General features: G+C 45.5%; 10 protein-coding genes across 10 annotated transcripts; 6 read left to right on the top strand and 4 right to left on the bottom strand.

Annotated features, from left to right (window-relative positions):
- The first annotated feature begins 1,059 nt into the window (after positions 1-1,059).
- Positions 1,060-3,938, top strand: BGW36DRAFT_369545 (uncharacterized protein). Its single transcript, XM_046215150.1, has 4 exons — positions 1,060-1,536; positions 1,595-1,704; positions 1,753-2,837; positions 2,891-3,938. The coding sequence occupies exons 1-4, from the start codon at positions 1,195-1,197 to the stop codon at positions 3,640-3,642; spliced, it is 2,289 nt and encodes a 762-aa protein (XP_046076583.1). The 5' UTR covers positions 1,060-1,194; the 3' UTR covers positions 3,643-3,938.
- A 601-nt stretch (positions 3,939-4,539) lies between these two features.
- BGW36DRAFT_369543 (putative prolyl 4-hydroxylase alpha subunit) lies at positions 4,540-5,585 on the bottom strand. Its single transcript, XM_046215149.1, has 2 exons — positions 5,286-5,585; positions 4,540-5,227 (listed from the first exon to the last, which is right to left on the bottom strand). Exons 1-2 carry the CDS (start codon positions 5,504-5,506, stop codon positions 4,681-4,683), a joined length of 768 nt encoding a protein of 255 aa, XP_046076582.1. The 5' UTR covers positions 5,507-5,585; the 3' UTR covers positions 4,540-4,680.
- Positions 5,586-5,726: 141 nt separating this feature from the next.
- BGW36DRAFT_88502 (thioredoxin-like domain-containing protein) lies at positions 5,727-7,336 on the top strand. Its single transcript, XM_046222669.1, has 5 exons — positions 5,727-5,984; positions 6,051-6,058; positions 6,117-6,317; positions 6,369-6,759; positions 6,817-7,336. The coding sequence occupies exons 1-5, from the start codon at positions 5,853-5,855 to the stop codon at positions 7,135-7,137; spliced, it is 1,053 nt and encodes a 350-aa protein (XP_046076581.1). The 5' UTR covers positions 5,727-5,852; the 3' UTR covers positions 7,138-7,336.
- Positions 7,337-8,174: 838 nt separating this feature from the next.
- Positions 8,175-8,684, bottom strand: BGW36DRAFT_423117 (uncharacterized protein; the record flags this gene model as incomplete). Its single annotated transcript, XM_046219792.1, has 2 exons — positions 8,175-8,519; positions 8,601-8,684. The coding sequence occupies 2 exons, from the start codon at positions 8,682-8,684 to the stop codon at positions 8,175-8,177; spliced, it is 429 nt and encodes a 142-aa protein (XP_046076580.1).
- Positions 8,685-9,215: 531 nt separating this feature from the next.
- Positions 9,216-10,494, top strand: BGW36DRAFT_354976 (uncharacterized protein; the record flags this gene model as incomplete). The annotated part of the gene is made up of 4 exons (XM_046213588.1): positions 9,216-9,281; positions 9,333-9,491; positions 9,546-9,645; positions 9,740-10,494. 4 exons carry the CDS (start codon positions 9,216-9,218, stop codon positions 10,492-10,494), a joined length of 1,080 nt encoding a protein of 359 aa, XP_046076579.1.
- A 304-nt stretch (positions 10,495-10,798) lies between these two features.
- Positions 10,799-13,365, top strand: BGW36DRAFT_334389 (putative MFS monosaccharide transporter). The gene is made up of 10 exons (XM_046212911.1): positions 10,799-11,299; positions 11,354-11,381; positions 11,437-11,689; positions 11,746-12,226; positions 12,283-12,292; positions 12,340-12,469; positions 12,527-12,666; positions 12,730-12,843; positions 12,903-13,008; positions 13,075-13,365. Exons 1-10 carry the CDS (start codon positions 11,234-11,236, stop codon positions 13,205-13,207), a joined length of 1,461 nt encoding a protein of 486 aa, XP_046076578.1. The 5' UTR covers positions 10,799-11,233; the 3' UTR covers positions 13,208-13,365.
- Positions 13,366-14,002: 637 nt separating this feature from the next.
- On the top strand, positions 14,003-18,632 carry BGW36DRAFT_393859 (putative ABC multidrug transporter; the record flags this gene model as incomplete). The annotated part of the gene is made up of 11 exons (XM_046217854.1): positions 14,003-14,172; positions 14,222-14,321; positions 14,384-14,499; positions 14,552-14,606; positions 14,665-15,266; positions 15,333-16,020; positions 16,078-16,639; positions 16,694-16,866; positions 16,924-17,453; positions 17,545-18,538; positions 18,606-18,632. The coding sequence occupies 11 exons, from the start codon at positions 14,003-14,005 to the stop codon at positions 18,630-18,632; spliced, it is 4,017 nt and encodes a 1,338-aa protein (XP_046076577.1).
- Positions 18,633-20,072: 1,440 nt separating this feature from the next.
- On the top strand, positions 20,073-21,607 carry BGW36DRAFT_414051 (putative glycerol uptake facilitator; the record flags this gene model as incomplete). Its single annotated transcript, XM_046219271.1, has 7 exons — positions 20,073-20,292; positions 20,364-20,555; positions 20,630-20,634; positions 20,713-20,899; positions 20,951-20,978; positions 21,049-21,447; positions 21,515-21,607. Exons 1-7 carry the CDS (start codon positions 20,096-20,098, stop codon positions 21,605-21,607), a joined length of 1,101 nt encoding a protein of 366 aa, XP_046076576.1. The 5' UTR covers positions 20,073-20,095.
- BGW36DRAFT_369525 (glycolipid 2-alpha-mannosyltransferase-domain-containing protein) lies at positions 21,607-23,779 on the bottom strand. Its single transcript, XM_046215148.1, has 5 exons — positions 23,190-23,779; positions 22,903-23,130; positions 22,625-22,832; positions 22,161-22,571; positions 21,607-22,085 (listed from the first exon to the last, which is right to left on the bottom strand). The coding sequence occupies exons 1-5, from the start codon at positions 23,335-23,337 to the stop codon at positions 21,857-21,859; spliced, it is 1,224 nt and encodes a 407-aa protein (XP_046076575.1). The 5' UTR covers positions 23,338-23,779; the 3' UTR covers positions 21,607-21,856.
- An 836-nt stretch (positions 23,780-24,615) lies between these two features.
- BGW36DRAFT_287411 (allantoate permease) lies at positions 24,616-26,767 on the bottom strand (the record flags this gene model as incomplete). Its single annotated transcript, XM_046210508.1, has 7 exons — positions 24,616-24,879; positions 24,930-25,003; positions 25,070-25,737; positions 25,790-25,863; positions 25,913-26,112; positions 26,265-26,358; positions 26,426-26,767. 7 exons carry the CDS (start codon positions 26,765-26,767, stop codon positions 24,616-24,618), a joined length of 1,716 nt encoding a protein of 571 aa, XP_046076574.1.
- Positions 26,768-27,008: the final 241 nt, after the last annotated feature.

Here is a 27,008-nt window from a genome sequence, read left to right as displayed (position 1 = left end):
CTGTGGGCCGCTATGTGGGGCAGGCCGGGTTTCCGAAGTCGGGGCCGGTGCAGTCGGGCCCGGGCACCGGCCGACGCATTGTGACGTGCTCATCCCACGTGATGGGCGGCATGGCGGCATTAGCCAGGCAGGATTTCTATCCAGGCATAGACAGCTGATACACTGCAGTCTGCAATTGAAAACCCGACTGCAGTTGCATGCATTCCTTATCGCTTAGAAATTCAACATCGATTTATATTGGAAATATATGGCGACAAACTTAGGCCGAATACTAGACCAAAGAGAGAAAGGAAACTGTCTTCAACTGGAGCCTGCCACTCAAGACCCCCACGAAGCCCCCACGGTCATTGGAGAGTACGTATAACGCACTGTTTTTCTCGCACGAGAAGGACAGGGTGTAATTGGACAAAGCCAGACTGACGCCAGACCCAGCAAAAGCGTGCTCGGCACGGTGGGTTCTTCGGTGGATTGGAGACAAGTTCTCTGCAGACCACGAGGTCAAGAGAATTGAGGCTGTAAGTACGGAAAGTCAATGGTACTATGCTAAAACTAGGCCGGCATTCTCATATCAAATATATTTGAACTGTATGCCTTAGACGCTACAGACCAAGTCGGTTGTATGTAGTAGTGATAGACAGAAAGAAGGTCTTATCCAATCACCCACCGGCTTTAGCTGGCTGGAACAGTAAACCAGAAAGGAAATTGATGCAGCCGATGTGAGCGGGGATCAAAAATAGCCACAACAGGCAAAAAAGCGCTCATTCCCCGCATCAGAGCGGGCCCGGCAAATGAAAAAGATCCATTCGACGCAACCGTGATTGGGCACCGGAATTCTTCCGTGAAGCTGTTTTGAAGAGGGAAGGTCGGGCGACGGGTTAAGAGTATAAGCGTGATGACATGTATTGAACGCTTGTGCGGTTTTTCCCTGTCATTGCTTTTTGAGTTGAGTCATAATCTGTTTCCCCAGGGCCCAGACACTTTGATTACATACTGTTGAGGGGTAGTTTCCTGGAAAATATCAGTCGTTCGAATAAAAACGAGGGGTTCTCTGCTTCTCCATAGTTCTAAATATTCTCCAAGTCAGCTCTCATACTTCGATTCTCCATGAAAAAAAAATGCTTTAGCACTCAACGCCAATAGTACGTAGATCAAATTGACTTACTTTCTTGTCGCCCAATCCAATATTCTATAATCATGCCGAAACGCTCGTGGAACCAAGTTGAAGGTGCAGCAACGCAGCCCACCACTCGTCGCACGTCTACCAAGAATGCAAATCAGAACTTGCGCATCAAGCCTGGAAGCCCACGCAGTCCCAAAGAATCCAAACTACACCTGCGCAATGGAAGCTTTTCCGAACATCAGCAGCACCACCCTCCAACTCCAAGCTTGACCGATGCCGGGTCTGAGCCACGATCTGCGAAGTCAGGTTCCCTTCAACGGGCTCCGAGCCTGGCTCATTCAGACGATAATGAAGCAATGATGTGGCCATCAATTACTCGCAAAGTGAAAGCATGTGCGGCCTGTCGGAAACAAAAGGTTGGTTTTTGCCATTGTTCGCAAATTGAAATTATGCTAAGGCAAATGGTGGGTTTAGATCAAATGTGATATGGACGACGACTCGCCACCTTGTAAACGATGCAAGGAGAGAGGCCTCTCGTGCAAGCTCAACAAAAGCTTACAGACCTTAATCGACGAGGAATCGAGGTAAGTAAACCAGTAGCCGAGAACGAATGACTTGCTAATGATAGTTAGATGGCGCAAGACGGTGGGCCACGATCTAACAGTCATGCACTCTGCCCTCAAACAGACATTGCAAGCTCTATCGCTCCCCTCGCTTCCTACCCTTCTCACGCCGGTGCCTGAACTCGGAAACAGCCACGAACAGGAATTTCAATCCATTCAACACACACTCGAACCCGCTCCCCATAAACCAACGTTTGACGTATCTCCTCAATTGCACCCAGCAGATCACGACACGATTGCACAAGTACCAATTGACTCCCTCTATGAACTCACTCACTTGCGCTCTCTCCGTGGAGAGACGCTGGAAGAGCAACACGGGAGTCGCCACGATGACTTCATCTCGCGAGGCCTGCTCCATATCGACGAAGCCGAAAGATTGTTCCAATTCTATCAGTCTCAGCTTGACCCATATATCTATGGACTTGCAAGCAAATACAAGACGCTGGATAGTCTTCGTAGCAGCTCATCCCTTCTGACTGCCTGTATTTGTGCGGTGGCGGCCTCTCATATAGCTGGCAACGGTAAGGTTTATGAGATATGCGATCAGGAATTCCGCAGACTGGTGTCCAATTCCGTTTTTGAGCGTCGTATCAACCTGGACTATCTCCGTGCTTTAGTAATTGGGTCGTACTGGCTGAGCGACGTATCATGGACGTTGGCCGGAGTTGCTGTCCGCCGTGCCAGTGATATTGACTTGCACAAATTTTATTATCGTATCCTAGACTCAACCAACGGGTTCGCTGAGACACCAAGCAGTTGGGATCCATCGGATCCAGAAGCTTCAATTGACCCCGTGCGATTATGGTATTTATTGTATATATGTGACCAGCATCTGTCAATTCTGTATACTAGAACACCCATGATCCGTGAAGATGATACGATTCGGGGGTGGCGAGGATACCTCGAATCCCCACATGCAACCCAGTCTGATGTGCGAATATCAAGTCAGGTCGCATTAATGATGCTTCTCAGCCAGATGCGGGAGCTTTTTGGTGTCGACGCAACTAAATTCGTTCCACGCGCCTTCGTCCCGCATATCAACACTTTCAGCCACCACCTCGATAAATGGCTAGCACATTGGTCATCTAAATTGCGTGAGTCATCTTGTCAAACATATGACTTTTCATAAGTTGGCTAACGAAATTAGGTGTCAACGAACATATTGGCAATTTCCCTTCGAAAGGGGTCCTCCTGCACTACCACTTTGGTAAACTTCATCTTTTCTCTCATGTTTTCCGCGGCCTAAAGTCGGGCGATCATATCGAACCTATTCCTTCATATTTCAAAGATGCCGCTTCGACGGCAGTGTCACACGCAACCACCATCCTCGAGCTTCTTCTTAACGACTCCGACCTGCGACGTAGCATCATAGGAGTCCCACACTACTTTCACACAATGATTGCCTTTGCCTGTGTGGTGCTTCTCAAAGTCGTCGATCGGTACCGTGAAGAGTTAGGTATTGACGCTCAGAGCACGTACGCTCTCATTCAACAGATCATCGAACTTCTGCGGCGCAATAATTGTGGTAGATACCATCTTGTGCACTGGATGGCTGGGGGACTTGAGAACATGCTTAAATCCTCTCGCCGTAACAATTCATTCCTTCCTCTGCCATGGAATAATAAAAATAGCAGCAGCAATAGCAGTCATGCGCTCAGTCCACTTGAGCAGGATGCTGTGGATAATTCGTTATTCAGCAGTGTAGCTGACATTCCCGAACAGCCTTCTTTTCTATCACTTGATCCGAATTTCGACATCCAGTCAGGTTTGAACGTTGATGAGAGCGAATATGTTGGCGGTAATAACGGCGCGCTGGGGAGCGGTCCGTTTCTGCCAATGCTAGATGGCGCTGATGGAGGAGATTATGGCCTAACTGATTTAAGTTTTAATTTTGTCTGATTATGTGTGTCTGATATTTCTCCCTTTTTTCATGTTAATATATTTCACGATTTTGAGGATTTGGGATTAGCACATACCCTTATGTCGGCGCAGGAGAAGCTGGGTTATTGAATTCGAAGTCTGCAAGAGAAGATAAACTCATTTGAACTTAACCTCGGATATCATCATTATAAACAAGTTTTCGCCTATTTTGAGATCCCCACATACTCACAAGTAACCCTATAAATGACCGGGATTTGTACGATATCCAGGTGACCGGACGGCATTCTCTCCGCCGGGTCTCAACATTACCTAGCACCCACGACGTAGCTCAACACGTATCTATTAAAATTTTGAGGATAGATTCTCATTAAATCTAGTAAGAAAGGTGTCAGGTGGTTGATGAAGAAAGAATTGGTTTACTAGTCCCCGTGCTGTAGGATACCAACGGGCTCAAGATATTCAACTCTCAAAGACCTGCAAATTCTTGGAATCGGCGTGAACGCCGTACTTTAAAGCATGACCGACGATAAACGTCATCGTCCAAAGCTGCTATCCCCGATAGTAGATTCTTCTTTGAGTAGTCTTTCTGTTAGCGATTGATAAGGTTAGCTGGAAAGTAAGGTAGACTAGCAAAACTGACGTTTGTGACTCACTAAATAGAGATTTGTCGAGACATAGTTTGGTATATGTAGATGTTTACTTGTGAAGTTCAAAATTTGAAAACTCGCTAATATTGGAGTCTATTCAATATATGGAAGAGCCAAAAATGCAACTACATGAAGGTTTACGCGAGAATATGATATATGGCTAGTCGATAAGTTTTAGAGGCTTTTCATAAACTACATATAAAAGCCACAAGCGTACATAGCTTTGGTCAGCTATGACTGTGGTACGCTACCAAAGCCCTAGGAGGAATAAAGAGAGATCAGGGTCGAGTGATTGCCATATGGCATAAACCCTCGGCCCTTACATATATTGAAATTCGAATGCTGGCTCTATATGATATTTTGAATAGCTTGAACTGACGGGTCTAAAATTGCAAATTAAATATCAAAGCTATGTCGTCTTCCAGGTCCACATGTTCATTCCCATCTTATTTCCAGATGTGACAGGCATTCCTGCATGCAATGTAAGTACATGACCACTATCGTCCGCATGCAGATTTTCCCAGTAAATCGCATTTCCCAGAATTGGCTTAAAAGTGACACCTTCATCCAGCGGGCGGTCGCAGTCAATGAACTCACACCAAGACTCATCGTCATCATTTGGAGGAGTAAGTCGAGCAAAGTTGGTCCCGCCTCCGGTGCAGTTTGCATGGATATATACAAAAAAAGTCGAAGCAATATTTCCACCAACAGCATGAGCGTCATCGAACCAGTCATAGTGATCGCGATATTGACCGGCAATACCATAGTTTTGCACCACTATTGGCATGAAGTCACCCAGGTTCTTGTAGAATGGGAAAGATCGTGCTCGATCCTCAAGCCTTTTAATGACCATATCAGTGCGGTCTAACTTAGCGGTCATCGAGAGCCGATATGCCTTGTCTATATGTGGCTTGCCGTCATTGTCCCACATGGGCGACGGCGCAAATCCCCCCTTGCTATTTCACGATAGTTAGACACTGGTGTTATGACAGGTGAAAATCAATCTGGACGTACGCAAGTTCAACAAGGTGAGCAGCTTCCTGTTCACTAACGAAATCTTTCACATACACTACTACGGGATCATTGGAGAGGGTGTATGTTTTGGGTTCTGACGTCGCTATCGTCTGGCCGCTTTTGCCGTTCAACTGCCAGAGGCCGGTTTGAAGAAGGCCATATACCACTGCCAGAGCTGGTACTAAGACGGCAATTGCCTTCAATGGTGCTAACAGTGCCATGTTGGCATTTGAGACTGGTTATTGTTCTGATTTCACCATGATCAGTTCTCGATGCAAGTTGATTTATTGGGATGACGCTGTGCTAGCCTGGATGGGACAGCGACCCACCCACGTTCAATACCGTACGTATATGTCATTGGCCCACTGACAGCTCCACTTCCATATTCGATATAGCGTTGATGTTCCCTCTCGGGATTAGACGACAATAAAGAAACATCCAGCAGCATCTTCGCATCCAATTGATACTTCTACCAACATGAACACCTCATAATGCCGCAAAAAACACAGTTATATATATGCATCTTGCTTCTAGCCCTCTTCCATTTCTGTCTTGCGACGGAGCTACATGCAATCAACGCCAAGGCATTTGAAAGGCGGGCTACGGCGCCCGCTATCTTCGTCGTGGCTTGTATGTGCCCACTTGCCATTGTTAAATGATTTGCAAATCCCTAGAGCTAAAACTTTAACAGTTTGTATGGTGTGTGGTGACATTCGTTGAAGTAAAGATTTCTTGTTATACTAATTCATCGGCTTATAACCCTAGCCTTGGTTGTAAGTTTAACTTCGTACTGGCGTCGAGTGAAGGACATGGGCTAATCAACATCGCCAGTGAGCCATGTAAAGCACTCAATATCGAGCTAGCAATTGCTGCTGAAAATCTTGGCAAGACATCAAACGTCGACGTCTATGAATTTGACTGCTCCAAAGATCCAAAATTTTGCGCGTCTATGGAGGTATTTTCGTTTCCCACGATTCGAATCTTCGACCATCAGGAATGGACCCGGTATCGTGGCCGACAAAAAGCTTCATCGTATGCTGTTGATGAATAGTTATATATTGAACTGCTAGCTTACCTATACAGAATCGTAACGAAAGTTCTAAAACAGGTCTTAAATTCCATTGTTCAGCTTGACGAACATCAATTCGATGTTATGAAGAGCTTGGATCTCCCACTAATGGTGCTGACACGACACAAGGGTGAAGAATTTTCTTACCAACTTATAGATTCTCTCGCGCAACAGGAACTGTCGGCAAATTTCTTTCTAGGGGAAATCGGGTTTGATTCACCATTGCTTGCCGATGTTACCAAATCGGTGACCCCACCATTCATAACTGTTTTTAATTCCCGCGACGAGACAACTCCAACATATGACGGAACTTTCGACATGGAGTCGCTATTAGAGTTTTTGAACAAAGTTTCTTCCCCTTTGATTACAGAATTACGACTCGACAACCTCGTGGGATTCATGGAGGTAGGTCATGTCTTTTGAATTTCGTTTGATCTGATTTAGAAATCTAACTGCATATAGTCCGGTCTGCCTTTAGCGATGCTATTTTCCGCCAACGAAAAAGAGCGCAAATCACTTGCAAGGGGTCTCACAGATACTGCCCTGAAATACCGAGGACGGGTTAACTTCGTCACTGTCGATGCCGAGAAGAACTCGTTTACTTTAACGCCGTTGGGCCTGAGTGCAGGCGATCTCCCAGCATTTGTGATACAAACGACCGACAACGTCTTTAAATTTAATTCTGATTTGCAACAACAGCCCTCGGGTGCTGTTGATGAGTTTGTTCAGCAGAGTATTGGCTCTGTAAATCCATTAAAGGTGCAAGCGAATGGTGTGCCCTAAGGCTGCTGATACTATATGAAATAATTGCCAGTGTAGGGGGAAAGCCTCTATAAATCTATCGGAGCATGTAACGGTGTCAAAATATTACATCAAGATATTATTGTGAGCGAGAACCTCCGTACATTGAATAGTTATTTGTGCCTTTGTATAATACAATGATGAACTCTAGAACGCAATGCAATGCAAAAGACTCTGACCTACCAGAACGGCAAACCTACCTAGTTCCAATAAAACAAAGAAAATCAAAGGAAGGAAGTCTTACACAAGTCCAGTAACTAGCATTGAATCCTTCCGACATTAGGGTTTGGAAAACATGGTTTGGGTCATATTTGCTGGCCGTGGCCTGAAGGAATGCAGCACTTTCGCTACCATACCCACACAAGGGATTCTGGAAAGGGGCTATATAGTTGATGTAAAGGAAAGAGTGTAAGTGCCGTACTTCTGAGCGACAGAGACGGAAGAATATACAAATTGATTTCGTGCGCCTTCCACCATTTCATCCAAGATACCTCAGATTGTGTTTTAGCCATTTTGAAATGTCACGCTCGCTGTTATTTCACTGAACAAATCATTGCACGAGAACTGGGTTACATTAGGTCGCAATATGGGAACTTGCAGATACCCCTTGGCTTAAAAGTCGCTGACCTAGTGGACATAGTCGGCCATCTTGATAGGACCAGCAGCATTTTTAACCTGATTTAGTATTTCCAAGAATGGCTGAATAGCTTCCGGGCTTTTCCACACCATCATTGTTTCCAAAAGCGGCGTTTACTATTGACCCCGACCGTTGAAGGCGTTTTTAGACGCCTCAGTTGAAACCAGGACCCTTCAAGCAATCAGGAACACGGATGATTCGAAAGGCATAGCAAGGCATTATTCATTTCATTCTAACACGTGGTCTATGAAATGTTCTCGCTTATGTACTAGCTCTAAACATTCCACTTTCTGTGGACGCTGGATGTAATAATCCTCGGGTATGATGCAAGAATAGAAAACGTCCCCGTTACGACAATAATACAAGCACAATATATTCATGTTCAAAACTTCCGCGATCGAGCAATAACAATTCCAACCGCCATAGTGCATATGAACGCCATAATAAATGTGACCGCAACCATGGTGCAGCAATGTTTTTCCTTAAGACGGTTTTCTCTGCGCTCGAGCAGCTGATCGCATGCTTCACAATGGGTGTGTGGCTCAGGGAGATTGGTGGTGTCAGGGGCTTGACGAATGGGGTTGAGCGAAATTCCCGACGGTTCTGCATTATGTTGATGTTGTTGATATTGATGGCTAGGGTTGTGATTATGGCCGTTATGCTGATGCTGCTCTACGTCATCGTCGACATAGTCACTATTGGCGTCTGCTTGGGGTACTGAGGCATACTGATGTCGTAAGTATTTGGGCATAGAATAATAAAAAGTTCGATATAGAAATAAGATATCTAGTGAAAAATATGAACTTACTCCGTTGCGCGTTGAGCGGCGTTGATGCATCACCTCCTCATAAGCAGGGGCTGCTTCTATCGGGGAAGTCATGCCCATGCTCATTATCTCGTACAAAATGAAAATTAAATTTTCGTGTATATGAATAGGATAAAACCCCTTCGATTATCCTCAATCATCAGGCGGGTGTGCAGTCGAGTTTATAATCCTGCTGCCTAAGAGGAGCTTTGATAGCCGCATAGCCACCCATTCAACCAATCACGTCTCCTCATTAAAATGCTTGTTTTAATATGCCATAATCTCTCCACCTTACTTCCTTTGGCCCAAGATATTTGCACTTGACTTTATTCATCTAAAACTTACTAACACTATCAGGAGGCGCGCCGAGTTGTTCAGGGATCAATTTATTCGGCGATCAGTAGCCTGAGCTTAAGCCAATCCCCCGCTAACATTGAACCCACTCTAGTCTCGACCGCTAAAATTTTCTCCACAGTCCTATCATGGATGCCATCAATAGATGCTGTCCGCGTTTATATTAACTAGGATCTGGAAAACTCGTTGATAAATATCAAACCGATGATCTCTTTTTATAAAGCATTTTTTGTCACGGTGGTTCTCCTTGCGAGCCCTGCCGAAATGGGTCGTATGTCTCAGCGACAACAAGTCCTAGGGTCTATCCCGATCAATCCGGACGATTGCACAGTAAGCAATGAGGGAGCTCAAACTAAGGGTTTACAATTGACAAGGGATTAGGGAATGTTTATAGACCCACTTACTATTGAATACCGGGCGAACATGACAGAAGCCCCAAAGTACAGCCTTGACAGTAAACCTTCCTGGCTACCAGCGGGATGGGACATGGAGAGGGCGATGGATATGACGCAGAGTGACTGGAAGCATCTCACTGAACAAGTATTTATTTCCTATGGAATCTATTACTACTTCCTGGCTAACTGACTTGTATAGCAACAAGACGTTCTCCGTGCAGGATTGGAAGCATATTGCGGCACGGAATTTAAAGATGAAGTGTTCAAGGATATGTTTGAAAGACCAGAAAAACAAACCGGTAAGTTTACATTTAAATGCTTTTAAAACTATCCACAATATTGTCTTTTTTTTTCTTTCTTTTTTTATATTTCGCTTAATGATAAACTCTTTAGATGACAACAACCCACCCACTCTACCGCCAAACTTCATGAAGCCCTTGGAAAGATATCACGCGACGGGGAACTGGGGCTTTGTGTTCTATCGTACAACCTACGAAGGTGGTGAAGAACAATGGTCACTTGTGCAACAAAGACTCAACACAATGATCGAGTCCGTGTTTGATTATTACAGCAACATCGACGGCGTTAACGAAGCTAGACAGCGATGGAAATTACATTGGATTGACGACCCCCAGAAATTTGATCAAATGAGCCCACAGGATATAGCTGAGAACTATCGAAGCGCCTTCGAAACGTTGCCGGAAAATTATCAGCACTCCATGTGCTTTGCGGTTGACCATGCTTCAGCGCACTCTATTCTACTCGCAGATATAACCCGTATGCAGAAGCGCCCACGACTTGGAGATGTAGTGCCTTTTGTAGTTGCTATTGATCAGTACCTTGGATGGAAAGAGCCTGATGCACAAGAAGAAGATTTCGAAGAAGACTTAGAAAACTGGAGTGGGCCATTCCGTGCCCACCCGGCATCTATTGTCGATGGAATCTTCACGATCGTCGCACTACAAATCATGCAAACATATGAGTTTGCGTACCACGCCAAAGGGACGAATGGTGTCTGGTGGGATTCATATGGTGGCGTATGGACGGTGACTAGCGATGGTCGGTATGCCGAGCCGTTGTTTGAAGATGCGGCTTTGTTGAGGGCGGAATATAGGGAGAAAAAAAAGCCAAATCCAAGCAATTATTGATACATGCGTCGAATGAACCACGATATTGAATCCAAACGTAAATCAAGCCCCCTTAATAGCATAGCCAGCCATAGCTCTGAGTCTCTGAGAGATGCCCCCCCATATGGAGACCCCCGGAAAATTTCCGAGGCCCACTCGGCAATCGTCCGGCCCAGTACTCTTTGTTGCATTTGAGCGTTTACTCTTTCTATATCGAGGCCTGTCAGCTGTTCTCGGTCCCTTATTCCCCGAACGGCGAATAAACCCCTCCCTATCAGTGATTCTGTTATGCATTGCTGTCCCAAAATGCACGCATTCCGGTCACTGGCTGAGCAGCTCCAAGCCTGGGAGACCGCTCGGAATACCTGCTGCTTTTTACATCCCCATGACTTTATCCAGGGAATGTAGGACATGGCCAATCAGGGCCTCTGTGTTCCCCAGATTGACACCCCCACGCCCCACCCCGCATTGATCTTCTCCACGTCCTTTTCATAGTGGGACAAGATGGACTCCAGAGTTCTGCTCGCCAAGTTAGCGCTTCATCTCGTCCTATGCTTTGTGGCTAAAGACACGGTGCATCGTGGCTACGGCCAGACCTCGTATTTCTCTGCTACTGAGACTCCTTGCTCGGATTTACGCCGATACATTAGAAGTGTATATATCCAAGCTGTTTCTGGATAACCGTGCCGTCGTTGATGGGTTCAACATAATCCCCATTACGTGTAAAATTGTTAGGCAGGATCAACTACTGAATCACAAAATGGCGAACAATTTTTGGTATACCTTTGGCGTTGCCTTATTTGCCGCTATCGGCACTTTTCTTTTCGTAAGTTGCTTCTACTAGAAGTGTGGCACGATGTAGATACTGACCGGAAGCTAGGGCTTTGACACTGGGATTGCTACAACAAGTAAGTTTAACAAATTCATGAAACTGGCACGAGTAAGAGAAACTGACCCTGCTAGCAATCGCTCACCAAAGCTGGATTGATTACATGCATAACCCGTCTAATGGACTCACCGGTGCTGTTGTGTCCGTCTATATCGCTGGTGAGGCAGTTGGTGCCTTGACGCAGACAGCTATCGGAGACAAACTGGGACGTGTGCGATTTATGCAGCTTATGTGCATCGTCGTCACTATCGGCTGTGTCATCCAAACCGCGTCTGTCAACATCGGTATGTTCCTGGCTGGACGAGTACTCTCCGGGTTTGCTGTAGGGTAAGTCCTTGCCCCACCCCATAATTTGGAAAGCTATATTTAATGATGGCACGCAGTGGAATGGTTGCCACAGTTCCTATCTATCTGTCCGAGATCTCCTCACCCCAACACCGCGGTCTTATCGGTGGTATATCCGGCTGCGGCATCTCGTTCGGAACGATGATGTCCAATTGGGTCGGTTTTGCATGCGGATATGCGCCTAATGGGGCCCTCCAGTGGCGTTTACCACTTGGCATTCAAATACCCTGGGGTGTGATTATGTTTATCGGTCTAGCCACTTTCATGCCAAATTCTCCGCGTCAGTTAATCCGTAATGGGAAAGTGGACGATGCTCGCCGGCAGTTTATCAAAATTCGACGCGATTTACATTCTCATGAAATGCATACCGAATTTGCTTTGATGAGAGCACAAATAGAGTATGAGATGCAGCGAGAAATCACCTCTTACAAGGAAATTTTCAAGCTCTTCCGACATCGAGTGATGGTCTCAATTGTGGTACAGACGATGACTAGTCTGACGGGAGTGAATGTTATACAAGTAATTTATACTCTTTGTCCTTTTGTTTTCAGAGAGCTTTACTAACATACCCGTAGTACTACCAAAGTAGGAGCAAGCCTTATTGCAACTGGTACTGAAACTAATTACAACAGCGATTCTCTACAAATCTCTCGGCATTAATTCTCACACTATTCTCTCGCTGGCTGGAGTTTACGGAACATGCGCATTCTTATCGAACGCCATCACGACCAAGTATCTTACCGATCAATGGGGTCGAAGAAAGTAAGCTCCACATTTTAACAATGCCGCAGACAAATTTACATTTTCTGACATGAGCAGTATGATCCTTACTGGTCTCGGTGGAATTGTCCTCATCGAGATCTATGCCGCCGTTATGCAGCGCGAATTTCAAAATACCAATAACCGGGTTGGCAAAGGATTTGCCATTCTGGGAATTTACCTATTTGTTGTGTGCTACTGTATGACCCCCCTCTTTTTTAAAAAGGAAATATCTATGGACTTACGTAATTAACATTGCAAAGATGGCATGCTGAACAGCACAACGTGGCTGTATGGTGCTGAGGTGCTTCCGATTTCTATGCGTAGCAAGGTCATGGGTCTGGCAGCTGCATCGCATTTTATTGTCAACGTTGCAAGTACGTCTAGGTCTGATTTTGGTTTTTCCCAAGACATGTATCACTAACTTTTTGCTTAGTCACCGAAGCTGGCCCCAGTGCCTTTGCTAATATCAGAGAAAACTACTACTACGTCTTTGTCGGCTGCACCACTTTCTTCCTAGTAGTTGCTTATTTTTACTTTCCGTGAGCTACTACTCTCCCAGATCTAACTCTAATTTCATGCCACAAGACATACTAAGTTCTACTCAGTGAAACCAAACAGAAAACCCTCGAAGAAATCGCCGCTGCATTTGGTGACAAGGTGGTTGATTTGGAGGAAACTGACGTTGCAGTGGAAGAGGCGGTTATGGAAGCCAAGGCCGGGGCCCAGCATGTTGAATGAGTAGCTTGTCAGAAAGGGGAAATAATGCTGCGGTTAGAATTTCTGCCCATAAAAACTGGCTATCCTCTAGTTTAAAGAAAATGTACTCTATAATATATATGAAATTGGGAATGAAGTACAACGCTGAGATAATCCTCGCTAACTAAAGCAGCGTCGACCTAGACAGTTATCAGTACGATGTGCCGCTCCCCGCTTATTTTGAATAGGGATAGTGAGTGATATCCTCGATGACTCACACATATTGGCCAATCGCTGGCCATCATTTCATGCGTGTCTGAGAATTTAGATTGCAGCAGGCAGCAGGCATAATGAACAGTGTAGAGTGGATAGTGAACATTCATCAATGCAAAGATCGACAGTCAGTCAAAAAACAGTGAAGCTTGGGTGCTGCCTATAATACTTCAGTGTAATATTCTGTTTCAATCGAACATTGGTGCTAGATAGACCCTTCGGAATGAAGATACATTTGCTTTTGCGTCAGACTAATTCCAGAGTTTAGATAGCTTCGATGCAAATTAGATCGACGGCTGTAAATCTGGAAAATGGCCCAGCTTCAAGTATAATACAATATAAGCTAGTTGATGTCAAATAAATAGCTTGGCGTCTTTCCTAACACCCTTAAATGTTCCTTCGCCTAGGGTTTACACTAAAGCCGCATCTAGGGCAGCACCCCTTTGACTAGTGGCGGTGCAACTCGTACAGACTGCAGTTGACGGGGTTCCCCTATAAAAGGAATATGTGAATCGTGATTGAGCACCCTGAAAAGACAGTTCCTGATTTTGTTTTGTGTTCATCATGAAAGAAAGGGACCCTTCAGGTCGCCCGCAGGACAACGCGGAACAACTAGAAAAGAATTCCCCGACAACACTAGTGAGACAGCAGGAACACGAAAAGTCCAAGCCTTCCGCTGCAAATGAAACCACCGATAAAGACCTCTTGGTGCCTGCTGACAAGCAGGACTTTAGGTACTTTGTAGTCAGTTATCATTTCAATATTCCCCTTGATTTATTGCAGGCTAAATCGATATGGATTACAGAGAGTTCTCAAATATGGGTCAAAATTGGACTTTTTGGTGTTTGGGGTTGCGACAATATGCTCGCTTGGGTCCGGTGTGGTATGGGCCCGGAAAAAAATCCATCTTTAATTTTGAATGTTTGTTGATTACATGGATACCAGGTTCTCCCATTGATGAACATCGTATTTGGGCAACTCGTTGGTGGCTTTAGCGGATATTTCACTACAGGGAATGGTGTGTCACAAGAGGAGTTCACGAGTCAGACGAATCATAATGCGTGTGTAAAGATTCGAGCGCTGAATGAAGAGATGACTTCTAATCCCAAGCAGTCTCTTGATTGTGTACTTGTTTATAGGCAAGTTTGTTCTCACGTACATTTCGATGGTGAGTTTGACTACTCTCACAGCAGATACCTAAACCCAATCTCTAAATATATGCACAGTTTTGCTTTCGGATGGCAGGACTCCGTGTAACAGCAAACCTTCGTCGAGCCTACTTGCAAGCAGTCTTTTCTCTTCCCATTAGCACGCTGGATGAGATCTCTTCAGGCACAGTCTCTACTACTATCACCTCGTCGTCAAATACTATCCAGAGCAGCATCGCTGACAGGCTTGCCGTTCTGTTTCAGTCACTTGGTCTGTTGATCTCGGCTTATGCAGTTGCATTCAAATACTCCTGGCAGTTGACCCTGGCAGCCACTTCCTCAATAGTGTTCATGCTCATCGTCTATACCATCGGTTTTCCATTACTTATTAAATCGCAAAAGGAGGCCATTGAAGCAGATGAGAAGCATGCTTCGATTGCTGCTGAGATCTTTGGATCAATCCGAACAGTGTTTTCACTCGGTGCCAAGCGCGCATTATCTGAAAAGTACTTTCACTGGGTGGACATATCGCGCCAACGAAACGCAAGTATGGCATGGTCTATGGGAATACAACTCGGATTGGGTATGTTTGCAGTACCAGCAAACTATGCCCTTAGTTTCTGGCTGGGGTTGAATCTCTACGAAAAGGGGGTGATTCAAGACATCAACATTGTTATCACGTACGTATTCCCTTCGCATGGACATATAATTATCCAAAAGCTGTGAGATAACAATTTCTATCTAAGTGTATTCTTTTCTGTTCTCCTTGTCGGTACAATTATAGGCAGCATTGTCTTTCCACTCATGCAAATCACCAAAGCAGCCGCCGCTTCCACCGGATTTTTCAAAGTGATCGACAGCGAAGGTGTATATTTTGGTGGCCTGAAGGAGCCCGATGTTTCTGCACAAGCTGATATCGAATTCAAGGACGTGAGGTTTGCATATCCCACGCGAAGGGACGTCCCGGTTTTAAAAGGCTTAAATATTGTATTCGAAAAAGGAAAAACAACAGCATTGGTTGGGCCATCTGGGTGTGGCAAGAGCACCATTGTTGGGTTATTGGAGAGATGGTATCAAGTTGATACTACCCAGCAAGGGAAAAATGGCGACACGGATGACAACATTGACAACATTGACAAGCAGACCGGGGATGCGTCAGAATCGATTATTAACGTCGCTCATATAGCCAAGAACAGCGGTTCCGTTTTTGTCGATGGCCACAATTTAAACGACGTAAATATAAAGTGGTGGCGTGCGCAAATCGGTCTTGTCCAACAAGAACCATTTCTATTCAACGATACCATCTATAACAACGTCTGTTTGGGGCTGATTGGGTCCCAATGGGAAGATGAGTCTGAAGAAGTCAAGCGCAACCTTGTTAAAAGTGCTTGCAAAGAGGCTTTTGCGGATGAGTTTGTAGAGAGGCTTCCGGATGTAAGTGTCTTTTTATTATATTTCACGCTCCTTATCAATTGATACTAACTCAAATAGGGCTATGCTACAATGGTTGGCGAAAGCGGCATCAAACTCAGTGGTGGTCAACGCCAACGTCTTGCAATTGCTCGGAGTATTGTTAAAAGGCCAACCATCCTAATTCTTGACGAGGCCACTAGTTCTATCGACGTTCGTGGCGAGAGGATTGTTCAACAGGCGCTAGACAAAGTAGCAGCAACACGTACAACGATAATGATCGCCCACAGACTTTCAACAATCCGCAAAGCTGATCACATCATCGTTCTCCAAAATGGAGCAAAGGTCGAAGAGGGGTCTCATGATTCATTGATGAGTATAGATGACGGACTCTACTTCAATCTAGTCAATGCCCAAAAAATACTTTCGACGCCAACAGCTGAGACAGGCAGTGCAGAAATAGATAATGCCATTGAGACAGAAGGTTTGTTGGACAGGGAAACGACCTTGAAAGATGACGAAGGAGTTCAAAGGGGAAATGGTGAGAGAATGGATTACTTAGCATTACCGAAGATTGTCGGCGAACAAAAGTCGCTTTGGATGCTTTGGGCCCCGATTCTACTCTCTGGCATGGGATGCGGTGGTATGTCTTTCAGCATTACCAGAAGCTGAATAAATATCTAACATCTATGAAAAGGGGCTTATGCACTTGAGAGCTGGTTCTTTGCCCATCTCGTCCAGGTTTTTCAATATACTGGACAGCAGCTAACATCTTCCCGCAATTTTTGGGCTTTAATGTTTTTCGTACTGGGCTTGGCTGTTGCGGTCTGCTACTTTCTACTCGGTTCCATGTCAACATTGGTATCTGCTGTTCGTACATCTGCAATATGATGTTTCTCAAGATACAGAGACTAATAATGACACTAGATAATAACATCCACATATCGAAAAGAATACTACAACAACTTTCTCGCACAGCCTGTCCCTTTTCACGACGCCGAAAACAACTCTTCCGGCTCCCTACAATCCAAATTAACAACAGACCCAAAACAAATCCAAGAAGCCTTCAGTGTCAACGGTGCTTTCTCTCTGATTAGTATCTGGAACTTACTCGGATGCGTGGCAATCTCGTTCTCCTTTGGCTGGAAGCTCTCGCTCGTGGCCCTTTTAGCAGCGCTCCCTGTTATGTTTGTCGCAGCTTTCTTCCGCATCAGACATGAGATCAAATTCGAGGCAATGAATGCCGAGGTGTTTGCGGAAAGCAGCCAGTTTGCTACTGAAGCGATCGGCGCATTCCGAACGGTCTCGTCGCTGACTATGGAAGACTACATTTTGCGCCGGTTTGAAAACCTGGTCAAGGAGCAGATCAGACGAGCTTTTCGCAGAGCCAGCCATGCGACTCTAGTCTTTGCATTATCAGATAGTGTGGAGCTATGTGCTATGGCGCTCACGTTCTGGTAAGTTGCTCCCTTCCTTATATTCTTTATGACTAGTATCACAGGAGAAAATATCTCTTATTTTCTAACATCTGTTCCCCATTTGCAACAGGTACGGTGGGCAACTTCTTGCCAACCGTACATACGACCCTCTCCACTTCTTTGTAATTTACATCGCCGTCGTACAAGGAGGACAAGCCGCCGGTCAAGCATTCAGTCTTACTCCAGTCTTCGGGCAGGCTACGGGGGCTGCAAATCGCATTTTCCGACTTCGATCTCTCAATTCTAAGCCAAATAATCAAGGAAGAAGCTCCCAAGAAAAGGTAATATCCACTCACCAAAAGCAAACAGCAGCGAGTGTCGAAATAAAAAATGTAGCGTTCAAATACCCTACTCGAGATGTGCCAATATTTCACTCCCTTTCTCTATCGATCACTCCCGGGAGTTTCGTCGCATTTGTCGGGCCGTCTGGGTGCGGAAAAACGACCGTTATTTCCCTACTCGAGCGATTCTATGATCCTGTAGCTGGTACTATATCTTTCAATGGCATACCCATTGACGATATCGATGTGGCGGCATACAGAAGTCAGATCTCACTAGTCTCTCAGGAGCCGACATTATTCGATGGCTCAATTCAAGAAAACCTCCTTCTAGGGGTACCTTCATCGGATGAAGAAGACAGTGAAGACCTCGAAGCCAAGATGGAACAAGCATGTCGTGATGCCGAAATCCATGACTTCATCACCTCGCTCCCAGACGGGTACGCCACGCAACTCGGTATACGAACACAAACTGCGTTGAGCGGGGGGCAGAAACAACGTGTTTGTATTGCCCGTGCTCTACTACGGTCTCCGTCGTTACTCCTCCTCGATGAAGCCACGTCAAGTCTAGACTCACAGTCTGAGAAACTAGTCCAGGGCGCTCTGGATAGGCTAGCGGCCAAGAGAAACATAACCATTGTAGCTGTTGCGCACAGACTTGCCACGATACAGAAGGCAGATACAATCTATGTATTTGGTGAGAGTGAGAGGGGGACTGGGAGCCGAGTGGTTGAAAAGGGGGGCCATGATGAGTTGTTGAGGCGGAGAGGGATGTATTGGCAGATGGTGAGTATTTCTTCAACCTTCAACTACATGTGCGCTATTAAGTTTCGCTGACTTTTATTGATTAAAGTGTCAAGCTCAGGCCCTAGATCGATAAATGTCACTCATATTAGTCGTACTCTCCAAGAGTATATCTCTGACAATTATTGTTTTGACATGCAAGCTAGTTACTCCATATTCATTCCGCTCCAGATTCTCCAGACTCTTTGTGTATTGGAGAAAACATGTATTATAATCTCATCTTACTTAAATAGAGAATAGAGCTTCTCCAAATTTCTCAAAACTTTTCATCAACGAATCATACAACCCAGCTGAGACCATATAACATTCTTAGTGGGCAAATATAACCACAAGGAGAATAGTTTCCACCCCTTAGGTTTGAAGGCCACATGGCAATTCCAAATGCCAATCAAGCAAACAATATGGGAACTCTGTTATTTCGGTGCAAGTAATGTCCGCCGGCTATTAGGCTGTTGTGATCCGAAAATTGCCTCGGCCAAAATTTTCCCTCTAAGCAAGTTATTGGTTTGTTTCGAACCTGTTAGAGAATCTCAAATCCCGCGTGTTCTAGTAGCAGGCGCTAAATTAGTGCGGAGTCCGGACATCCCCGGTTTTTCAAGGCTGGGGTAAAATTCCCGGGGGGGAATCATCGTGAGTGCCCAATCACCTAGTCAGCAGGTACAATGGCCTCCCTCATTTTTAACAAGTTTTAGCTTTGGCTGCTGATCCGGCTTACCAAGCAGTCATTTTAGGTTGACTACTTATTTTTGGTTAATTTTATGCCTGCATCACAGGCATGGCTGTTGATAACGTTTACCCTTCTGCCAATAACATTTGATGTGAATTTGGGCGGGCTGGCTGTGGCTTTTCCCCCGTCGTATTTGGTACCGGTTTTGGCGTTATCTCCGGAGACCAACAAAATCAAGAGCTGTAATACCCAAGTCGTCTTTCGCTAAAGATGTTCACTAGAAGGAATGAAAGGTGTATCTATCGATATCTCTTCTTCTGTAAATGGCGGTCATCTGTCCATTAGTCTCATAGCGAAGTACCAAGCAGGTTTCCGGATGTGCCGGCCTTTTAAACAGTCAATGATCTGGCGTTTCCCCTAACACATGGCAACAGTAATCGGTAGCCCATGTAACCGTCCAATTCAACTAGTCGACTTGACTAGTAAAATGCGAAATAGCCCGCTGAGACAACCCCGCATGATACTATCTGGATCTTGGATCGAATACCGTAATTCAGTCTAGAGGCTGGCTAACATGGTAATTAAGCGGCAGTTGCAGCTCGTCAACCACTAGTTCCTTCCATATTTGGATTCCGCAAGCATGTTCCAGACCAGAGCGCCTGCAGGCTGTCCATTCGGAAAGCGATACATTAGTAGCTAATCGTGGAGTCGGTGCAGAAGCTGACAGGCAGACTTACAATAGGCCAAAATTCTCATTCCAGTTGTGTGCATAAATATAAGTTGACCTTCGCTCATCCAACTGCCAGTTTCTCTCCGGTAAATTTGCTTCTCCTTCCCAACCCCCCTTGAGGAACTTCCTAGACACAAAGGACATGTCAAACATTAACGAATTACGTCGTTTGGAGACGGCAGACATTGAGATTGGAGTCTCAGAAGCCTTGCAACGCCATGCCACGCGCCATGTCGCCCAGCACAAGCCTGTTTCGAGTCGTGTTCTAGAATTTGAGCGACGACGGCCGAGATGGTTGAGAGAATGCGTCGGCGAGGCCACCGGTGTGTTCCTTTACGTGTAAGTCATTAAACCATATCCATGTCATGGCTGCCCTTGAGACGTTCAATAACAAAAGCTGGTCATTGTAGCTTCCCCGGCATCGCCTCCGTTGCGGGTTTCTTACTACATGCTGGCACCGAGGAGCCTCCAGTCACAGTGTTTAGTAGTTTCTTTCAAATCGGTTTCGCTTTCGCTCTAGGTATCATGTTTGCCATTATCATTGCAGGCCCAACCTCGGGTGGCCACTTCAACCCTGCCGTGACAATATCTTTGGCTGTTTGGTGAGTTTTCTGCAATGCAGTCATCAGTTACCGTGTACTGTTCGTACTGAGACGATCAAATTCGTTGTGGTTAGGCAAGGTTTCCCCTTGAAGAAAGTTCCGCATTGTGAGTCGCTTCCTTCACCACCGTCAATATATGCAAGCTAATACATGTTAGACATTCTTTCCCAAATATTCGGTGCATTCATGGCGGCTCTACTAGTGATGGGGATGTATCGACAACAAATTCTCGAGTTTGAAGTCGCTGCCAAAGCAGCCGGGATTCCATTGGTTTCTGCATCGGGTCCTTCCTCGATATTTGCTGCCTATCCGCAAGAGGGCCAGAGCTTGGGATATCTTTTCTTGTAAGTTCTATCCGTAGACTCAGAGGTAAGCAAGCTAATTCTATACATTAGCATCGAATTTTTTGTCGACTCATTCATTGTACGTACTATCTGACTTTAAAAAATAAATGGAAGAAAAAATTTCTCCAAACTAACGAATGATCTGATAGGGTCTGGTTATATGGTCTTGCATCGATCCAGCTAACCCTTTTGTCTCTCCATCAACCGTCCCCATTGTCATCGGTATGGGCTATGCTGCCATGGTCTGGGGATTTGCCGACATCACGATCTCCACAAATCTGGCTAGGGATCTGGGATGTCGATTCGTAGCTGCCATATTCTATGGCCGCGAAGCCTTTGCGTACCAGTCGTACTGCTGGATTGCAATTCTCGTGAACATTCCTGCCACGCTGTTTGCGACAGGATTTTATGAGTTGTTCCTCAGAGACTCCGTGCAGATGATTAGTAAGGGAAGTGTTCGTCATCGTGACGGCGATGAAGGGCTGCGTCGCTATCTAAGTGAAGCAGGCGTGTTGAAGGAAAGCGATCAGGAGCCCTCGGCGATCCATGTCTCTAGCACGGTTACCAACGGGAAGGGGCTCTCTCAAAATTAAATGGTGTGTAGGCCACTCTTAGGAATCTTGCAAAGAGTGTTTAAAGACTAAGAACGTCAATTGGGAGGAGATTGGAGAGGGAAAAGGTGTTCGGTTTTCGCGGGCCGAGGTATAGCTGAATTTGTGGATTAGTGAACATTTTGACAAAATAACGATTTTTAAATTGGTCGAGATGAGCCAGCCAATCACCAGACACTCAAGTTACCCTTGCATAGGAGTTGGAAATAACCTGACGTGTAATTCTATGACTATATAGTGACCCTACAACAGCCAATGCTGTTCCGTTTATCAATAATCCAACTGCAGCAAACATAGCACCTCCAACGCCAGCCCTATGCTATTATAAACACGAACAAATGTTTTATCAAGTGATGTATGATGAAAGATTCATTGATTGACGGCATATCTCATTTTCCTCGGGTCCCATGCCGCCATGCCGAGCCCGGCTTTCGCAAAGTTGTTTGAACCATGTCAAACGACAATCTTCCTGTAACACCCAGTCGTGGGTGAAAATATTCGGTTGGCAGTTTTGGCAATTTGGTGAACTTGGGCAATTGATATATGGAGGATGCTCGTAGCCGACGTCTCGGAACCTTTGAGATCATAGTTAGATATCACGCAGGATTAAGGAATCTCATATGAAATCAACAAAGACCGATCAAACTTACCAATGAATCTGAGAGTTATCCGCAAAAAGACCAAGGGCAACACTGTGCACGGGGGCATCTCCCCACCGTTCATAGAAGAAACCGCCTGCCTTATCAAGATGGTCGAAGTACTGCTGATATTTTTCGCTGCGCCAGAAATCAAGATCTGCGATTTCAAAATTACTCCAGAAATGGCAAGTGCTGTATCCATTAGCCGCAAGGGTGTTCTCCGGGCGCAGGGTATTGTCAGTCAGCCATGTCATGGAGTTATCGGCACTCAGGTAGTCAGGATGCTCCTCCAAAAATGCCATTGACTGGGGCCATAGCGTTTCTACTGATGCAGGGTCATCGAAAATATTGATCGTAAAACCATAAACTTTGTTGTGGTCGGCCATGAATTGGAACAGATCGTAGTTGATGTCGCAGAAATATCTTAATGCAATCAGCTCGATCTATTCGCTTCTACCGCACCTAGAGAAACTCACTTGACATCGGGCTCAACCCGCCAGTAATACTTGTAGTTGTCAAGGATTGGATGCCTGTAGAAGAACCCCGAGTTCCACCGACACATTTGGTGGTAACTCAATGACTTGGCGTATTTAATCTTTTGGCTCTGTTGTCTTTGTATTGCCTGCTTCAGCAGGTCGTCATCTATCCATTCAGGTATCTCCCAGTGTTCCTTCGGAATCAATGCTATTTTCCCTGTTAGATCACTATAACAAGATAGAGCAGCGTTGTGATGCGGGTGGTAAAGATCAATTACCGTAGTGGCATTCGGCGCTGGTCTCGGCCTGTGTCCGCTCCTTGAACTCTTCGGTAAAAGGTACATCATTAAAAAATATCCAGGGATAGTTGTACTTCGAATTCCATGAGCGTTCCAACTGCCTCATTGACGAAATTATGCCTTTCAATTCCTCGTTCCGGACTAGCGATATGAGAGTCGCGTTTGCTCGACCCGCGATTGCTTGTGGCGTCGGTAGTTCGAGGTGTGCTATCAATGCTCTTCAGTTAGAGCGGAGCAAGTGCAAAGAAAGACATCATTCAACATACCAAAGTTCATCTGGGCAAGGGCCCGGTCACCCGAGGACAGGTACCACGCATCATAGTCATAATGCAGGTAAGCCGCAAATAGCAGCAATACGGAACAGAGACCAACGACGGCATTCCTGGACCATTTGCGCAATTTATTGGAGATCATGACAGCATTCGGATAGTCTTTTCTTTTCCGCCTGGAAATTATGACTTGTGGTTGTGCTAAGACGTTAGACAGCAAAACCAAAAGCGTTCTTGGTTAAAGCCCGTCTTGAAGACTGTTTGCTATTCAATCGACCAGCCGCAGTGTTCGCCTTGCAGAGGCGCGTAACCTATAGAATGGTGTTTTGGCGCATGTTCCTGTGCAATGTTGAGGCTGTGGAAAGAGAGTAGAGCAACACCCAAGATGAAACCTGGAGAAAGTTTAGCTGGCGCCTGGAGCAGCCGTCCACCAAGCCCTTAAATTTGGCCTCAGGCTTCAGCCGCGGCGGTGGAAGAACCCAGCGCCGGCGTCGATTGGCTGGGTACGGTGATCTGTCCGCCGTTCAGCCCATTCGGCGTTCCCCTTTTGGATACAGTCGGGCATTCTGGCTGAGTCATCAATTAGGGGGCCGCTGATTGGCTCAGTATTTTTAGAGGTAAATTCGTGACGAGGGTGATAGTGCCACAAAGTGCTGGTCAGACGCGGCTCTCTATGATGATGATGACTTGAATTTTTCTGTTGTTCTATATATAGTCCACAGAATAGTACTTCTCTATCCTTGAGAATTATTTACTCTTCTCGAAAGTTTTGACACGGAGGGCCACGATGACGCAGCGAGGGACGCGGCCTGAGCTGGCACGTGCTGTTCCATTTCCCCATATGGAATGGTTTCGTCACGTGATCTTATCTTTGCACGGCGGCACGCGAACCCCTAACCCTAGACAGTACACAACTCACAACAACATATCTAGTTAGATTACCCAAGAGTGGAATCATAAGTCTTATCGCATGCTGCATTGATACTGCCGCCGGGATTAGACACCAATGTTTTCGAAGTGCCTGCTTGTTGTCCTGCAAAGCTACGCCGCTGACGTCAATGCCTAAACAAGGCCAAGGAACCCTAATCGCTAATTATACCGCAGAAATAGCAGTATTCCTAAGGTCAGGACTTATTGAACGTGGAAATGCTACTAGTGTAATGCATTATGATGCATGTGCTCCTAATATATTGAGAAGGTACTTCATCCTCGATATATGAGCACACCGTTTCTATACATGAATAGACATGTCAATTGATCATGCCACTCCGGGCCTTGATGTCTTCGTGTTCTCTAACGTCGTCCAGCTATTGCAAAGTGGAAGCTCGCCAACATTTGTTAGAGAGTTATGTCTTCGTTACATGGATTGCATGTCTCGATGTTCATTCAATGTTTGTGCTATTTTATAACCAATCGGCAGCTTTCAGGAAGCGAATCTAAATTCGAGCCTTTTGCTTCCCTGGGCCTTCGAATTTCTGATATAGTCTTTTTGTTCTTCTTCCTTCATGTTATTCCAAATCCTATCTCTTCTCCTGTTCTCGTAGGTATAGTAAACTTTCGTGCCAATGAAGATGAAAACGACCAGTATATTTACCATCAATAACTCTGTGTTTCCACGATGGTACAGCGGTTTGTCATCATCGCGGTACATGAATAGTGCTATGATATCGCCTGCCTGGACGGCCATCTATGGGCTATATTAGTTTGCAGAAAAGTGGTACTCTGGTTAACACTTACATTGTACAGTGCGGATGACACGGTGCGTGCACCAACGCTATTAGAGTTTTTGGATGTCCAAGCAACAATGATTGCTGAAAGTGATCCAAACAAGTCAGTTCCAATATTTGATGAGTACGACTTGGAAAGTGAAGACCTACCATGGCAATTAGGTCCCCCGACTATAACCGTCACCAATGCGAAGGTTCCCCATGCATTTTCAATGAGACCCGACCAGAAGCGTAGAGCAATGAGAAATGGAAGAGCCCACATAGGTTGGATAATTGCTACCAATGACCTATTATTGAGCCACTCCGACGCATACGTAATCAAGAGCAAATTGAAAGCATAGAGTAGGCTGGGAAGAATTGTGAGAAGGCTAGTAACAAATTTGCTGAATCCAACTGAGCGTAGGATCAAAGTTATGTATATGCTTGGTGGGGTCTGTGGAATAAAGGCAACGAGGCCAATTATGTAGAGGGGCCATAGATGGTAGTCTGTGATTGCACTCCAGAGCTGCGATAGGGTGATAGGCTGGCGGTTATTCATATCTCCTTTGGAAGGATCGTCGCGCAAGACTCGGTTTACTACAATGGCAACTTCGCGGCTAGATTTAAACCACCCATTAGGTCGGAGAAAAGACTTTGTCTGCACTGCAGAAGCCGGCATCATCGCATACGATGTAATGCCGATGGCCAAAGTGAACAGACCCTCGATTAGGAAGAGCCATTGCCAACCAGCCCAGCCATTCACACCACTAAGGTGAAAGATAGCGAATGCCAGCAAGGAGGTTATCGTCACAGTAGCCGGCAATGTTGTCCAGAAAATGCTATATGGTTATTAGCCCAGACTGGACATTGAAGGTGCTGGATTGGAAATACCTCAGACGAATGGGGAGTTCAGTCGACGTATAAAAATACGACAACCACAATATGATATCTGGAATAAATCCCCCCTAAACACATCAGCCGAGAAACTATTAATTATGGGATTAGAGATATTACCTCAAGGGCACCAAGCAATGCCCGCGTAACGAAGAAGGACCATCGCCCAGTTAGGGCACATTGCGAAATTGCAACAATAGACCATAGAGTTATTTGAGTTGGTATCCAGCGATCTGGGCCAATTTTCTTCGATATAAACTGAGATGGCAATTCGGCCAATATAAAGGAGAGTCGAAAGATAGCGTTACCCCAGTTAAAGTCTTGGATATTTAATTAGCCTTTGGACACAGCTGCTTAGGAAATAGAGAGTTTTATTATAGAAATTCGAGTACAGCCAAGAGCAGTGAAAACTTCACAAATTGCGGGTAATAAATACGAGTATTGGAACTGCACACTCTACTGTTCAACTCACCATTAGTATTAAGCCCGAGATCTTGTAGAAATGTGTCCGACACAGCCTGCCCTAAATTACTTCGGTCTACCTGTAGGCTAAGAAACATCACACACTAGAAAATGTAAGCGTTATACGAGCGCATACATATTATCACGCAAATTCTGTGTCTTTTTTCTTACCGACCAAAGGCAGACGTTCCAGTCAATAAGTCGAATTAGTCGCTTCTCCTCCTCCTCGGACCATGTCAGGTTGGGGTCAAACAAGTGCCGGCACTCATATTTAGATTCTTCGTACGTACGTCGCCAGTGTTCGGCAACATCTGGGTCAAGAAATGGGTTCTTCTCGTAGGACTCTTGCTTAGTAAACTCCTCTGAGATGCTACTATCTCTCCGCTCTGAAAGAGGATTCCTTGACTCGGGCTCATCAATACTCGTGTCAGTTATACGTGGCTCTTCAGATGGCAGTAGTCGTTCTGTCTCTGATATATTTGACGAACCAGATGAGCGCCTGCGCCTTGTCATCAACATACGGACCATTTTGTCTCTGTGGAAGACACAGAGCTTTGACTCCGGTTGATTATACTCTTCGGTTAAGATCACTGGACGCAATATTCTTCAGTCATTCTTCAGTCACAGACTAGAGAAGAGCTAACTTATTATTGACCAGTGCTGTTGTCATTTAAGCTATAATTGCGTTACCCGGGCTGACTGGGTCCCACTACTGTATGCAGAAGACAGTATCTACGCTGCCGATAGTTCAAAT

The sequence above is a fragment of the Talaromyces proteolyticus genome, assembly GCF_021365285.1.
Source record: "Talaromyces proteolyticus strain PMI_201 chromosome Unknown BGW36scaffold_2, whole genome shotgun sequence".
NCBI classification, from domain to species: Eukaryota; Fungi; Ascomycota; class Eurotiomycetes; order Eurotiales; family Trichocomaceae; genus Talaromyces; species Talaromyces proteolyticus.
This window is presented reverse-complemented; position numbering and strand designations above follow the sequence as displayed.